This window comes from Macrobrachium rosenbergii, chromosome 25 (assembly GCF_040412425.1).
Source record: "Macrobrachium rosenbergii isolate ZJJX-2024 chromosome 25, ASM4041242v1, whole genome shotgun sequence".
Classification (NCBI taxonomy): Eukaryota; Metazoa; Arthropoda; class Malacostraca; order Decapoda; family Palaemonidae; genus Macrobrachium; species Macrobrachium rosenbergii.
Window position 1 is genome coordinate 26,669,993 of NC_089765.1, and position 17,411 is coordinate 26,687,403.

General features: G+C 38.9%; 1 protein-coding gene across 1 annotated transcript; it reads right to left on the minus strand.

Annotated features, from left to right (window-relative positions):
- Positions 1-465: 465 nt before the first annotated feature.
- Positions 466-17,080, minus strand: ND-B14.7 (NADH dehydrogenase (ubiquinone) B14.7 subunit). Its single transcript, XM_067127181.1, has 3 exons — positions 16,880-17,080; positions 3,799-4,014; positions 466-874 (listed from the first exon to the last, which is right to left on the minus strand). Exons 1-3 carry the CDS (start codon positions 16,956-16,958, stop codon positions 711-713), a joined length of 459 nt encoding a protein of 152 aa, XP_066983282.1. The 5' UTR covers positions 16,959-17,080; the 3' UTR covers positions 466-710.
- Positions 17,081-17,411: the final 331 nt, after the last annotated feature.

The window sequence follows — 17,411 nt, forward strand, 5'->3', positions numbered from 1 at the left end:
GCATTAAAGGTTGTCAGTCCATCAAGACTGGATCCAATACTGAAGGCAAGGTTAGATATAAAAGTTTCACCTTGTTCTATGACAGGCACGTTAGTTCTATGGGTGGGAAGGTGTGCCATCCAACTGCAACTTGCATCAAATCCAGTGTGCATTCAAAACTCGGTCAGTTTCTATGCAGTAGCCAACAAAATCCACTCCAAATATCAGGAAAGGAGAGATCATTCCCAGGTCAACAAAGGTTGCATCTTCATTGAGTACTCTGAGCTGGCCTTGAAAGGTACAGTTGGACTTCCATGGGAGAAAAACTGCCAAACTGTCATCACTCTGTTCTTCCTTGTGCCAGTTAAGTCTGTCCTCCTCACTCCAACAAAGTGCTGAGCTATTTGGGAACTATGAGTTGTGGGGTGAACTTGCTAACCAACGTTAACCCTCCCCCCAAAAAAAATACAAATTAATACAATAATGCATAATTAGACATATTTATTTACAGTTATGTTTTTTACAAAATATTTTGATAAATTAATAAGCTAAAAGCTCATATCCCTTACAAGAAAAACAGCCGAATCAAAACTTACTTACTTGGGCTGGCTGATCATTACATTCAAACTTGCTTATTGAAATAACAATGACCTAGTTTATTTAAATAACAATGACCTAGGATAAATACAAGAAAGTGGGGACTAACATCTGTTGCATGGTCATTCTGACAATCACTTCTGACTACCGAGAGTAAAATCAAAGTATGTGTGGTTAAAACCACGTTTATGTTCCCTGTATGGAAAAGGTTCCCAGCCATTTTGTAGGGAGTCCTTGTACACTGCTGCAGCCAAACTTAGGAAAAATGCAACAGGCACTCCAACTTTGACAGATCGAGCTGCAAAGAGAAGATTAAATCACAATTTTTATCTAGAAGGATTTCAAAATTGGGCAAGAAGTATAAATCTGAAAAATTACATTCTAAAAAAGGAATAAACGAGCATGTACATTACTAGGCTAATTAAGAATATAAACAACTAGAAAAATGAAAAACATTCTGATCAATGAAAAAGTTTATTTAACACATGCATAATGTGGTTGCTTGGGGCATGAAGTAAAGTGTGTCAAATTTACACATACCAACTGTTTAAATGTAACAGAAAAACAAATGTAACAGAAAAACAAGGAAAACTTATTTTCACCACATGATCTCAATGTTTTAATAACTATCTTAATAAGATGATACATTAGATGAAATATACTCTAGTGTTCTTTAATCATATTAAGTAACAGATTCACTAAGCTAATTTATTTAGCTTTCACAAGGCTGGACCAACAGCATTTGTTTTTATAAATAATAAACATAAGACCTGTCTTATTAAATTACAGTTTTTAAAAACTTTATTTGCTTAATCGAAAATGATGGAGATACTGACAAAATTCCTTTACCTGATCTGCTTCGAAAATTTGCCACTGTTGTAAAGCAAAAAATTTTTAACATAGTTTTTTCTACAGTCTGCATATACACAGATTGTATCACCTGGGCAATTCATCAAACATCAATAATTCAATTCTATGACAAGACTAAATAACTTGTGTTGTTTTTTAAATACAACAAATTCCATATTCCAACATTGGCCGTAACCTGTTTTGTTACTACTACAGTATATTTATTTTTTCATACAATGTCATTTCTTGAATATAAAGTAATGGGTTTTAAAGATGTTATTTAACCACTTATAGGAATATCTATATGTGATCTTGTCACAGTAACTGCCCTGCGCACCTATTCTGCTAATAAGAATTTTTGCCAAGAACAGAAGAACACAAGGAAGAAAAGAACCTGTTCCTTTAATCCCTTCCCTGATTATCCTGAGTATTCTTGTGATTAACTACTATTTATTCTTGCAGTCATGAGAATACTCGTTCATACTCTTAAAATATTCCTACTTACTTCTATTTTCCTGAATTAACTCGTTCTTTGATGAATTCCCATTTTCTATATTTCCTCTCCCCAGAGGAAATGTTTAGCATGTATTTTTAATAGATGGAGTTGTGCAACTTCCAATGTGAGACGCTGTGCCTGTGAAATTCTCTCCAAGTTCACAACTTTGAAGGCATGGAAAAAATACTAAATTTTGAATATTGCGTGAATCTAAATTTTATTTTCTTATTTTTACCTTTCTAACATCCCAAGTGACTATATTACTGTATAATTAAAAATACAGTGAAAATAGTATAATCTAAGACTCCTGAGTCAACTCAGGAATGCAAACATAAAAAAAAAAAGTATGAACTACAAATTAAAAACCAACTTATGAACAATTCAAGATATGAACGGCCATCTGGAACATAACTTGTTTGTAAGTCAGGTAGTGAAAGTAGAGTGATTAATTTTATCATACAAATTTTCAATATTTGGGATAAATCTTACCTACTGTTAAAGTTAGCTGACTACCACAGTGAATGAGGGTGGTCGGTTTGTGCAGCCAGAAAAACACCTGTTCAGCCAAGCAAACTAGAAGCATTTCTTACAAGCAAAAAAGCTTTTAAACATTCTTGCCTGTTGTGTGATCCTTCCTGGTACGTACTGTTGCCAGACAGTGGATCCACAGCAGGGTGTAAGGTCCTTGTAGTGAGACTTGTCAGAGGATCCTTACAAGGGAAAATGGACTATCTTTTAGAGGATCCTCTTACAAGGGAAAATGGACTATCTTTTAGAGTAGTGGTGACTCTTGTTCCTGGGTTGAGAGCTCATAACTTAAGAGTCCAAAACTACAGACAGTAACTACCTTCAGATATAATGGTATGCTCCTATACACTAATGTGTACCTTTGTGCTTCCCAAACTCAACACCAGGATTTCCTAATAACATAAGATAGGAGAGAAAGGAAAATTCTCTTTTATTTGGTCCATGAGAAAATCATCTCAGCCTTGATGTTAGAACTATGAGCTTGACAATTCTCACACAAAATTTGATGTCTTGCAAATAAAGCAAGGCAAAACTTGAGTTCCATGTTCATTGAGCTGTACTGACAACCTTCTCTAGCAAAAGGATTTTAAGGAAATTAAAAAAAAGTGCTTAGAGCATGGAAGTTGTCAGGTTTTACTTTCAAACAATGGCAAATGATCATGATCCGACTCTTACGTAAGCTGACAACTGAGCAACACTGAAAAAAGACTTAGCATTCTTGAACATAAATTCCTATCTCCCCCCTCCACAAGGATTATATTGTTGGAAACAATAAAACTTGCTATGAAAACCAATGGGTTTGTTTTACTTTCTATCTCCCCCCTCCACAAGGATTATATTGTTGGAACAATAAAACTTGCTATGAAAACCAATGGGTTTGTTTTACTTTCTATCTCTCTTCCCATGCCTAAAGAGGGGGCCAGTTACATGACCTATCTTTCCTGGACAGCACCTAAACACCTGGGGTTTCATCTCCTAGAAAACAGGCTTAAGTGATTGAGGGGTTTGCATTGCAAAAAACCTCAAAACAACAATCACAACAATATATTTAATTCAAGAAACAAGAAAAAGTATAAGCTGACAGTGAACAGCAAGTAAGGCAGAGAACCATGGAGATGTCTTCACATGATGGCGGCTGGAAACAAAGCGGAGTGCAGTCAGGTCAGACGGGTGGATGGGGTTTCCCCCTACCCGTCAGTGGTCAACGACCTTGACTGAAAGTTAATTACCATTCCAGCTCGCATTTGCAAGCTAAATCCTATATAAAGAATGGAGGTTTGCATTTGTGTAGAACAAAAGGCTACTATATATATGCTACGTACTCATGAGAAAATACCAAAAAGACTTACTGGCTACTCCAAATATGCTACCAGCTGATGCCCCTCCAAGGAGGTAATTAATTTTGTCATCTTTTTTACGAATATTGCATGCAGCACATGTCACAGCTGCAAATGTTGCCCCAGCTACTACCATTGGCACAGTGCTCTTCAAATATGTTGCAATTGTTGGTACATATCCTTGGGGCTTGGTGTACATCAGTGTATCATATGTTGATAACATCACGCCTGTAAGCATAAGAGAATAATTAGTTTGGCATGATCAAAGTATACAGTACTACAGTATACCTAAAACAACAGCCAACCCTTGCCTCCAAATAACACACAAAGTGAAGCACAAGGCAACTATGAGGGACCTATATCACCAGATAACACCCGTCATCACCCAGAACCTGATAGCAATGTGACCTCAACCACTACACTGTAACATCCTTGTAATCACTTTCCTTGGAAATACTTTATACCAGTACACTTCAACACCAGAAAAAAGTTAAAAGTAGTTTTTTTTTTCCTGAAATGCTGTACATTCTTCTTTAAATAAATCTTAGCAAAATTTCACTAGCAGACAATGATTATACTAATGTAATAATGCTCTAAATATTACAGTACCATAATATTCAAAATAGGCAATCTTTCTCAAGAGTCCTGGAAAGTAATTCTCCATATTAGTATGTTTTCTTATTGGAAAATATAAATGCTGAATTTAAGATCTATTCTTTAAATACTTACCTCTTCCATTATATAACTTTTACTTCTGCACCAGCGGTAGTTCAACAAATTGAAATAAAAAACAAGGATGAGGTTACAGTTAATTTGACCAAATAACAGAAAAAAGGGCAGAGCATTTAGACATAGTAGTGTTCACTCCTCCTTAAACATAAAATGATTAATATCTCTCTAATAGGCATAATCTATTTGAGTACACTAATTGCCCTTGTATGGCATAAAAGTGTCAAACTCATTACCTTTAAGTAGGTCCAGGCTGCATTTAACAACCCTGAGAAAGGGAATGCCTCAACCTAGGTCAAGAACAAGACTAGTGTCTTCAATGCAGAAGCCAGTATTCTGCAATACAGTACTTGGAAATCTCTTACCATTTCAAAGGTCCTAGGGCTACCAAGAGAGGGTTTAATTGCTTCAAGAGGCTTTTACTAGAGACTCAACCAGCTCTGGAGGCAAAAACTACACCATCAAGGTTCCAAGAAGTTATGGTGTACCAGGCACCTTCATTACACCTGGCCTAAAGACCTCCTGGAGTCCAGGTTGTAAGCAGTGTCTGGTAGAGTGTCACCTAAAACATAGGAAGACAAAGACCTAAAATCTATAATAGCTGGAACTGACAGCATTTAGAGTAACTAAGAAACTAAGAACATAATGAACTCGCCTATAAAGGTGCATGCTCAGGAAATACTTCCAGCCCAACTCCAGAAGAGAGAAACTAACCACTGCCTCTGAAAACTTGATAGACCCTCAGTCCACACCAAATAAACCTTAATCTAGCACAAGATAGTTATAGTGTCAACATGAACATTGAAATCTTGTGGAAGCTTAGAAAACTTTAGCATGTGGAAGTTTTAAAAGAACTTCCTAAAAGAATGAGTTCTTTGGATATATACTACACAGGCAATAGAATTCAAAATCATTCCTCTTACAGCCACCAAGGCACTACTAAGAACATCCTATATTCCTTGGATATAAATGTTTCTCTTCCAATCATAAAATGTGAGATGTAAGAGTTCATAACCAACTAATGTTGGTGAAAAAACACCCGCTAAATCAGTCAGAAGACCTAGAAGTGGAAGTTAAATATTGGTAACTTTCTGTTCTAGTCATGAATATGCCTATATTCAGATTTATTAAAGTTCTTATAGAAACTGACATGGCTGAAAATTCAGAGACGATTCTGTTGGCAGAATACTATTCCTCCTGTTTATTAGGCCCCTTAGCACATTGTTCCTATCCAGGACAACCCAAGGAAAAGCTACATCTTCTCTGCTTCTGTCCAAAGAGGAGTCTCCTATTCTGAGTAAAAGGTAAATAAACAATAATGCTATCAACATCTAGTTGCATAAAAAATATTTAATGATGAGCTTGTTGCCGCGTGCTGGAACCCGGCACTGCTGTCTCCCCTACCCTCCCGATCCCCTATCTACCCTGCCCCCACCCTGGGTGGACAAACAGGTTTGCAGGAGGAGGGTGGAACCCCCCGCCGTTAACCAGGGATTTCCTGTATAATGTACAGGTATTTCCCCATTTATGATGTTACATTTTACGATAAATAGAGTTTGTGATGGGGTTAGCAGTTCCAATGGTTTCGAAGTTACGAAGCAATACCGATATGACAATATTGAAAATATTTAAAATTTCGTGCGCGATGGGCACGAGCAGCAGAGTACGATGTCTTCGTGAACTTCTTGGAGTTTTATGTTTTTGATACAGTAATTCATATTTCATGTTTATGATACAGTAATTCATATTCCATGAAAGGATATGTACAGTACTGAGAGAGAGGGAGAGAGAGAGTTTACATTGGTAAACAAACAATCAGCAGGAAACACCTGTTTTGTGACTGTGAGGGATTTTACTGATTTTACTTTTAACATAATGTACTGTATGTTAGTTTACTTTTGTATACCCATTTTACATTGTTGAAAAAATAATAATTCCGTTAATACATTAACTTCTTTTAGCATCTAAAAATTTTTTACCTAATTCTTTTGGTAGTAGGCTGAATCAGCTGATTCTGAACATCACTTTTTCGCCACAGGTGGGACGATTATTTTTTTTTTTACACATATTACGATGATATGTCAGTGTAATACAGTATGAATGGATTCTGTAAGTAAAATAAGTTCATTACTATTACCTTTATCTGAAATACAGCTGTAATAGCCTATTTGACTTTTGCAAATGGATACTATCAGTGTAACACCTGGGATAGCCTAGGTCTGTATGTCACACATAGCCTACACATTTTTATCTTGCATATGGTAATACAATATGGTAACAACAAAACCATGGTAAGCTGTGGGTATATTGTAGGTTGTACTGTATACCCTAGAAACGATGGGGTTTTTGTAACCTAACCCCATCGTAAATGGGGAAATAACTGTATGTATATAAACTTACACATTGTATATATATATATACGTGTATACATATATTTACCTAAGGAGGGAAGATGGTTTGTCTGATACCATTGCTAGTTGTGCTTTACTCTACATACACACTGCTCGAATTTCCTCCGATTGCTAAGAATTCAGGATTATAGGTGTAACACCTCCTCCAATACTGGTTAAACTCCCGAAATTCTAGATCTTCATAATCGCGCCCAAGACCTACATTGAGGCATCTAAAGGACCAGATCCTTCCGATAAGAGCTTAAAATAACAACGAATCTGATAAGAGACCCCGGGAACAGGTAACAGGAAAGAACCCAAGCCTGATTCTTCCAAAGGTCAGAAAACTTCCCCAGAGTCGTATGAACTTGATGAGAAGACCTCTGCTTCAATAAAAAAAAAAAACTACAAGGACTGAAAACCTCTTAGAAGCGATCAGCGGCGATAGACGCCACAAATAAAGTTGTAACTTTCTCTATAAGAAAACCCTGAACATTGAGAATATCTTGAAATCCAAAGTCAAAACCTGCTCAGGGACTAGTCCTTACCCAATGCTCTTTTTTGGGAAGAGGACCCCTCAATTACTAAATAGTTATCTCTCTCCAATAAGTGGCGGCAAGAAAGAAAAATCTTGAGAGGCTCCCTTTCCATGAACTGCATTAAAGCTTTGAACATATACAAGCCAAATCTAATGAATTACAGCTCAAAGGAAGGCTCTATTTCCACAAAACATACATTAACCTCTCCTTGCAGAAAGAAAAATATGTCAGAACGTGGCAAAGACTACAATACACTATGGCGGAAGGGCAACAGTTGACTGCACTGAACTAACTCCTGAAAATCACCACTGACAAAACCACTTGCTCCGGCTCACAATAACAAGAACGTTCCTACACCATGGGAGAATCAGAAAAAAGAAACAAAACCGTAACCAACTGTTTACCGATAGAAACTCCCACCACAGAATGTTGAGACTACTAACTTCAACCACCTGCATGCTGAAATGAAAGCTGAAACAACAGCGCACAGCCAAGATTCTTTAAGGCAGGCCAAAATCAAACTGGAGGCTGAAGACAGGAGCACAGGCAATAGGTGCACGCGGTAGGAGCGTAATCGATAGACGCGGAAGCAAAAGGCACAAAGGCAATAGAAGCTCAGGTGCACAAGTACAATCAGTAAGCTAGCTAACAAAAAGCGCACAGGTGAGACGAGCACTAGCCCTATGCAGCCAAGCGATAGGTGGACAAGGTATAGGTCTGCATGCGATGCGCGGACAAGCCATAGGCACGCAAACCATGGGCAGTCACACGATAAGTGCGAACTCAATAGGCAGACAAGCCATAGGCACATAAGCCATAGGTGCGCAAGCGATAGGTGTATACAGGCAAGTGATAGGCATGCAGGCAATAGGCGTGCATGTAACAGGTGCACAGGCAATAGGCATGCCAGTGATACGCAAGTGATAGGTGGTTGGACAAAATGCGCAAATTCGTGCTAGGCGCAGGCTACCGCTGCGTTCCATCATTGCCTTGGCCAAAAAAAGCCATGAAACATGGGAAAGCCGTGGACAGTCTAGGCTTCTCACTAGAACCTAGCTGACACTTATACTAGCCTTAAACCATGAACGATCCTTAACTACAGGGGATGAAGTGAAACTCGTCAAAACAAAAGATAACTTTCCTTGACAAGGCAGCTTAAACTCGCTTAAATACTACCAGAAATTTGAAGCATCACTGCTACCAAGCCGATCTGATACGGTAAAATTAAAGAGGGGAAAAAACATTGGGAGACTCCTCTTATTCTTACCCGAGTGATTCTAACAGAGAATGAATTCTGGTGCTAGAACTGGTGCCGCTAACATTGGAACTAGAGCGGCAGACATCAGACTGAACAGAGGAAGGAAACAACGGGCCCAGATCTGAACCGATTTCTGACATGTCCCAGTTCCCTGTCACTCCAAGCCACAAGGGAGTAAGACGGGACGTGCCAAGGACAAGGCAAGAAAAAAGCAGAGGTGTTGACCCTTCCTCCAACGCAGGAAACAACCCGAATCAGTGAACATAAAAAATGACTCCTTCCTATCAAATCCAATGCCCTGAATCGATGGGAAGCTCATTTGGAGTAACATAGTGAAGAAAAGCAGCAGAGGACCTAACCAGTTGATAAATGAGGAAGCAGAGAAGACATGCATCCCTTTAACTCAAGTCTTACAATTTTTATCCTCTATAGTTGTTTCTACAACTTAACAAGCTCTCTCTGTTCACGATCAATTACCGCATTTTGCTCAACTATGAGTCACGTAGTTATCCAGTCATAACCTTTCCCTCAGCAACAACACATTATGACGGTCAATAAAACGGCAGCTCTTACCTTACAGGTTCTTAATGAATGAATATTAAAAAAAAAAAAAAAATAGAACATCCAAAAAACAAACCAACAGAAAAGAACATCCAAAAAACAAACCAACAGAAAACTGAGTGCTGTACAATCTGTTGACCTACTGAAACCAGTGACAGAAGGAGACTGACTGGCTAAGAGTGTTTGTACCTTTCAGTCCCCTGGTGGGGATAGGGGACGTACTAGATGGATAGAAGACAGACATTCATAGAAAACTGAATGTCCTTTTTTTTTTTTTTTTTTCAATCTGTTCAACTACCACTGGCACAGAAGTAAATGCTATATAATGGAGAGGTATGGTTCATTTAAAAAATAAAAGTTACTTTATATCTCACACCTCTAGCTTGTTGGACATATGGGATGTTGTAACTTATACTCTATTGGGCTTAAAATATGTAATGAGTTGATCATTACTTTGAAATAAAGGCTTGGAAGACACACTCCCCCCAAAAAAAGCAAACATCAGTCGGGCAAAGAAGCGCAGGGATGTTTTTACACTACAGTGGCAGAAAGCAATGCTGAGTGCAGACCGATGAGTGGGCGAGGCTTCCCCCTTCGACAGTTAACGAGCTTGTCTTGAAGTCAAACAGCCATTTCAGCTTGCGTTCACAAGCTAAATCCTATGAAAAGAATGAAGGTTTGTATATATATGGGAGCAAACACCTGTACTTCGATTCAGTTGACTGTAGATTTAGAGACAAACATGAATTCCACAATTGTGATAAACTCAAAAAATGACAAATTTTTAATTAATTTGTATTTTTCATTGCTATCACACCCACGGTCTTAATGTTAGGATAAATCTTTTAGTGCCAGCTGGAAACCAGTAAAAAACATATAAAATTGTAGGACAAGGTATTGGTGGCAATGAGGGTTTGGCTACTCAGGTGAGATAGGAGGAAACAACTGACCTACCTTCACCCAAGAATGCCATGATGTATCAGTTTCTTCCAACCCAGGGAATCCATTGAGGGGTGGCAAGAGGTGGGCTGGGGGCTTGAAAGCCAGGAGTAGACGATGGTAATCTTGCCTGAGGGTCGTCTAGTTTGCAAGAACAGTCGGGAGAATTTCCACTTCTGTGTGACAGCCGTGTGTTGATATATGGCTGTATGCCTGTGCTGTCACGTCCGCGACTGGGCGAACTCGAACAACGAACCTGATTTCTCCTAGGAAAGTGAGAACGTGAGAGATGACGAGAAGCTGAGGAGTGAGGCTGATTGGCTGAATGAATTGAACTAACTGCATGTACAGTACAGTATGTGCATGTCGTCATGGATGTGGACGCGTGACAAGACATGGTTGTGGGGGCTGGAATGATGATCAAAGGACCTCCAAGGACAGCATGGACAGGGAGGAGTTCTGGAGTGACGGAGACTTGTCGTGGACGCGTGAGCTACGAGGCAACATCGGTCTAGGCTGAAAACATGTCTGCGGCTGTGCACAATCTCCCACATCCGTCATATAATTGCAGGACCCAGAAGGAAACGGGTGAACTTCCAAAGCCTTCACTACATGGGATTTCTTAACAGGAGCCTTGTAATCTTTTCTACAAACACGAACAAGGGGACTGAGAGAAGACGACACTGCCGTAGGTTTTCCAATCACTGATCTCTGCTTGGAGTGAACAATTGATGGATGAAAAGTGGCTAGAAGATTTATCGTAATGTTAAGACCTAAGTTTGTTCCGTGTATGAACAAGAAAGGCTTTATTTACCTTGTTTAGACCTCATCATTATGCAGAAAAAAAGCCACTCAGTGGTTGAGAGAGAGAGAGAAAAAGTGCTTGGAGATTGCAGGAGAGTAGGAAGTATGCACCCGCTCCACCTCTGTAACCACTGCTTAACATATACAAAGTTCAACAACTGTCTCCCAAATCAAGCAGAGTGATATTCCCATATAAAAGGGTCTAATTTAAATTTGTTCCATAGGAACAAAAGGAGTTTAAGTATCACTGATGAAATAGGAGATTGGACAGAAGAGTGGCTAAGTAATGGAAAACATCAAAAGAGAGAGAGAGAGAGAGAGAGAGAATGTCAAAAAAAAAAAAGTGCTTGGAGGTTGCAGGTGAGTGAGAAGTATGTACCACTCACCCTCTGTAACCACAACCTACCAACCATTCTACAAAGTTCAACAATTGTCTCCAAAATCAAGCCAAGAGATACTACTATATAAAAGGCTCTAATTTACATCTGTTCTGTAGGAACAAAAGGAGTTTAGATATCACTGATGAAATAGGGAGATTGGATAGAAGAGTGGCAAAGTAATGGAAAACACAGAACTGCCATTTATGGGAGATCCTCATTTTAGCAAAATGTCAAAACTGTGCCCCTGAGGATGCAAACACACATCAATCATGGATGCAGCACAGGTGGTGTACCCTGTGTGGTGGGCCTAATCTGACACAAGGTGAATACTTGTGTGAACACCTGAGGGGCTATTTCAAGTCTGAAGTATAGGGCTTTGAACTGGTAAACAGTCCCTGTGCAGTCAAAGCAGAGGTACTTTCTTGAAGTCTGATGGTTGAGTAATTGGAAAGACATATCCTTTAGGTACACTGGAAGCATGAAGTTGCACTCTATTGGAGTCAAGCATAGTGCCTGCTGTCACCAACTTTAACAAAGTCTGACAAACAAACTAATTCAATGGAAAGGGATTGAGAAAGATTGATGAGTCATAGGCAAAAGCCTGGAGACAGTTCATCAACAACTTCAATGCATTCTTTTCCAGCAATGCCCTCACCTCTTGTCAGTCTCCTGGGACTGCTGGAAAGAATGACTGGACCTACTGGTACTGTTTGCCAGGCCCTGAGCCAAAATTGACCCTGCAATGGAATGAGCACTTCCTGAGTCACATGAACCACACCAAAGTCTTTCCTGTAATCAGGTGACATTGACAATAAAAGACTTAGGCCAACACTAACAATGCATGCAAGACCACATTGGAACTCCTATATGGGACGGGAATATTTTTCCAAGTGTCAGCATGAAGACATGCACCGAAGTCGCCATGGTACCCTGAAGTATCATACAACAGAAAGCTATCATGTGGGAGCCCAGAGTCACCCCTACCTACAGCAAATGTTTCATCCTGGGGCGATTGAAAATTGCCTTCAACCTTTAGAAAGGATGATACTCTCATGTGGTCCACTTATTCTTCAACTGTCACTGCCAGCTCACACTGGGGAATACTATTCCCGAATAAGAGGTGACGGTGTGCAATTCTTTAGGGACAAGACAATTTGGCCACAGTTTTGCTCCCCTCTTTACCATTCATGTATCCAAATGTTTGTTTCTATAATTAATGGAAAATACAGTCTCACATGAAAACTTATATACAAGAGTAAAAAAGAAAAATATCAATCGCAATTCAAATATATTTTTAGGCTGTTTTGGTCTGTTTAAGTGGTAGAATTTTACTTTAAATCATTATTGCATTTTGTACTTGAAAATATAATTTTCCTTTTTTTTCTGTGTACTTTGAATGTTTCTAACATTCATTTTGTTAGATAGTAGACCCCACCCTTATATGCTACAATTTTGGTGCCCATACTGTGAAAACAGGGTTTTGGAGTGAGGAAAGACAAAACAAATAAAATAAAGGAACCAATTTAACCTAGACTAACCCAAGTGGTTGTGTCCTAATCTGGCTGGGGGGAGGGGGCTTTGTCCACCTGTACTTCTACATCTAGTTTACCTTAAGATGCCTGGTCCTGCCTAGACCCAACTAACCTAACAACCTAACCTAGCAGTTGGGGGGGAGGATGTGTTCACCCCTGAACCCCCACCTAATCTAACCTTGGATGCTGGGTCTGGAACCCACACCTAACCCTGGCTGCCAGGTCCTCGCCTAGCCCTAGACCCACCACCTAACCTAACCTAGGGCACTGCAAATGAATAATAATGTCGCTACCTAACCAACCACTCTAACCTAACCTAACATAAGGCACCAGTCCTTACCCTCGTGCATGATATTAGTTAGAAAACATTCCACAAACTTGCCACAATTTGAATCAGAACTACCTGAAGGACTGACCTCTTCACTGGTCAGGATCTTCCCTTGATGTTAAAAGTTGCTGGGTGTCAGACAGTGGAAGGTCATCCAGTGGTTCACAAACAAAATTAGCTTCCATGGTGGAAGATGAAAACCTTCCAAGAACATAATTTTGAAATAACTGATACTTTTGAAATAACTGAGAAATTACATCGCCTCCTTTCTTTTTTTTTTTTTTTTTTCATAAACAAGAGTGTCTGTGTGAGGAGGGCAAAATTCTGCATAGAATTTAGAGATGCAGCCAAAATAATCCACAGAGCAAGAAAAACTCAACTGTACCCAAGGCATCAAGACTGCAAATGGAACCCAGCTTTTTCTAGCAACGCCTAATTTGTGAAACTTGTAACAAAACAACCAATCATTTTACAGAATTTTCCCATACAACAATCCATCCTTGCCCACAATGCACTCATGCAAACAAAAATTGATCATGTATTCCACTTTTATGACAGTATCAATATAAATAAAACCTTATAAAAAATCTGAGCCAGTAACAACATTCATCGGGAAAAGATTTCAGTAACACTAAACTTTTGAATGATCGGCCTAAGAGCACGAGTTTTGTACCCTTCATGTTATGGACACTTAAGATACAACATAAAAACTCTACCTTTGAGTAATGATTTAAAGTAAAATAATACCATTTAACTAGCCATAAGAAACGGGGCTGAAGAGTGCCTCTGGTGTAATACGTATAACAGTTGCCAGTATTTTTTAACTTTAATTCCACTAACTCGATATCGGAGCTTAGCCTATGTGCTGTGCTCTTAAGTCTCCTCAAAATTCTTAATAATATGAAAATCTTATCTATTACAAAATTATTGTTACCCAGATATTCTGGTAATCCTACAGTTTAGGGATCCAGATTCAGTGCTCCCTTGAGTGTGTTTAAGTTTTCTTTCCTATTTTCAGTTTCTTCTTTCGACAGATCTGCAAACAGAAGTATACAGTAGAACCTGCAAACCTCGACTGTACTAAAAAATCAGATTTCAACATGAAATGATGAGTAAATTTTAAATCGGAGCTCAAACAACAAACCGAAATCCGAGTTTGATGTTTGTAGAAAAAAGAGTTTCAGGCGGCTGCCACTTTTAAAAGCATTTAAAGCCCACACATGCTGCTGCTGCTGTTGAAAAACAAGGATTATCACATTAAATTAATAATACAGTATTTATAAGCCGAATTACTTTTATGTCTGTTATCATAAAATTAAAAAAATTTCCTAAATTATGCCATCAGTGCCACCAGGGGCGCTGTGGTTTGTTTACATCTTGCAGATAACAGACATACAGTAATTCGGCTTATAAATACTGTATTATTAATTTAATGCAATAATCTGGCTTGTTTTTCAATGTTATCATTATTAACAACAGTTTTCATGTGTACCGTTTGCAGTACATTCTGGTAGTGCCTATAGGCTACCCAGCCTAGCCTACCATCGGTAATCTTTTCATTCCAATTTTTTTATACAGTATGCATTTAAAAATGTAAAAGTGCTTCTGATATGGTAAGTTATTCAACTCTGAACTTATTTAATTGTAATATGTGTAATTTTGTATAAAAAAGGCAAGGTTGGGGTAATGACTGGTGGTCAGGAATTTAATCCATTTTCAGTTATTTCTTATGGGATTAACTCAGAATTCCAAAATCGAATTTCGACACTCTTCTGGAACAATTAGCGTTGAGGACAACTGTATTTGCTAAAAAATGAGCAGTTTATTTGCTTACAGACCCGTAGGCGGGTAGTGCCATCAGTGCACCTTCTTTGCAGTCCCTTCGGCCCCTAGCTGCAACCCCTTTCATTCCTTTTACTGTACTTCTATTCATATTACAATTCTTCCATCTTGCTATCCACCCTCTCCTAACAATTACTTCATAGTGCAACTACAAAGTCTCCTCCTGTTACACCTTTGTAACCTTTTAGTCTCAATTCCCTTCCAACGCTGAATGACCTCATAGGTCCCAGCGCTTGACCTTTGACCTAAACTCTGTACAGTATATTTGCTGACAGAAGCAGAGATTGAATAAAAACAAAGGGAATAAAGCTCTATAAAGCTCTGTACCTCAAGCAAATAGTGCAGTGTGCCTGCAACTGTTTGTGGAGTGAAAGCTTAGGAACCAGGAACCATGTAGGAACCTGGCATGGGCTCTTGCTCTTCAGCAGCCACTTTTTGATAAATCTGAAAAAATGAGCAGTTTATCTTCATAAAACAGCAGAGATTTACAATTTTCTCAGAATTCAATGGGTCCATATCCCCTAAGACAGGTTTTTGATTACTTACGTTCCCCCTTTATTCCCTTTGTTTTTTTTTACAATTTCTGCTTCTGTAAGCAGATAAACTGCTCATTTTTTCATTGTTTTCCATGATTCAATAAATATTTGATATATGTGTGCTGATCTTGACTTTACGTAATGCAGTGAATTTGGACCCTAAACTGTAGGATTACCAATATTTTACCATCTTGTGCGTTAAGATTCATTCCGATGGGGCTTATACTACACATAGCACTCATGGGAGAGGGTGTGGCAATCAAGTAAAAATTTAGCCTACCAAATCGGCCCACACTTCATTCTGCCAGGCTGTGCATGATGTCACATTGCTTCTACTAAGGGGCTCAACCTGTTCAGGCATTTTAAAATGTCACATTACAGTTGGGAAGGGGTTTCAGGGTAGGTCAAGGCTAGGTGCCCTTGGTGAGGGGGGTAATCCCTACAGGTTAGGGGTCCAGATTCACTGTATTATGTAAAGTGAAGATCAGCACATATACTGTATTTATCAAATGTTTATTGAATCATGGAAAACAATGAAAAAATTAGCAGTTTATAAGCATACAGAAGCAGAGATTGTATAAAAAAAAAAAAAAACACAGGGAATAAATGGGGGAACATAAATAAACAAAACATATCTTAGGCAATACAGACCCACAGAATTTTGAGAAAATCGTAAATCTCATCTTCTGTTACCAGACAAACTGCTAATTTTTTTTAGTAAATATACATCTGTTTACAGATCTGTTGAAAGAAGAAATTGAAAATAAGAGAGTAAACTTAAACACACACAAGGGAGCAGTGAATCTGGACCCCTAAACTGTAGGATTACCGTCAGGGCTAGGTGCCCTTGATGAGGGTAAGGTTGACAGTAGGCCAAGCCTACACCTATTGAAATACATTTTTGATATGCCTTTCAGTTGCCCATAAATGCCCTCCTCCTCTACATTTCCGCCACCTGTGGTGATAAAGTACCCAAGACAAGAATAGTCCTGCTAAAGCGTCTGAGTGGCTGGTTAATTTTGATCGAACCAAGTTCAATCTTAAGGATAGCCTATGGGCCCAAAGTTCACTAAAATTCGGCGGTAAGGCAACTGTCAAGTTAGAGTCAGCGTTACGGGTTGGTCCATGCTATCCCCGACTAATTATGAATATGCCTTTAAATTTACTGAATCAAAGGCGCCAGTAATCTAATGTACAAATTTGGGTGGGCCTAACCTACACTTGCGCACAGCCTACCGTATGCTAGCCTACTTACCAATAAATCCACCTGCTTTAGAAACAGTCCATATTTTCTCAAAGCATTCCTGCCCATCGGGAGCATCGCTGTAACCCATTTTGCGAGCGCAAAATAGATGCTGAGCGTCAATTTTCAAATTTCGTCGTCTGGCCGACCTCAGTATCAACACAGACTAACAGCTGATCGTGCCACAACAAAAGCCGGCCATGATATCGTTCGTACCTATTTTTATTTAATTTGTAAGACACTATTTTTTGGTGAATTAGGACATACTTTTGTAGGTGTATTAAATCATATTTATTAACTTAAGCCATCAAGAATAAATTTATATGTATTGCTGCAAAATATCAGATTAGAAAACCAATGAGAGAGCCATTTCAGTGACGTCATTGAAAGTCAGTGGAATAACGAAACGGACCCAAACATAACATTACTTTCAGAATAATTCTTTTCCGGTTCCACTCCACCGAAGGCGTTCCGTGGGATCCACAGTTCATTTGTCCTATGCACAGTTTTGCAGAAAGTTCCAAGGCGTATTCCATATTAATTG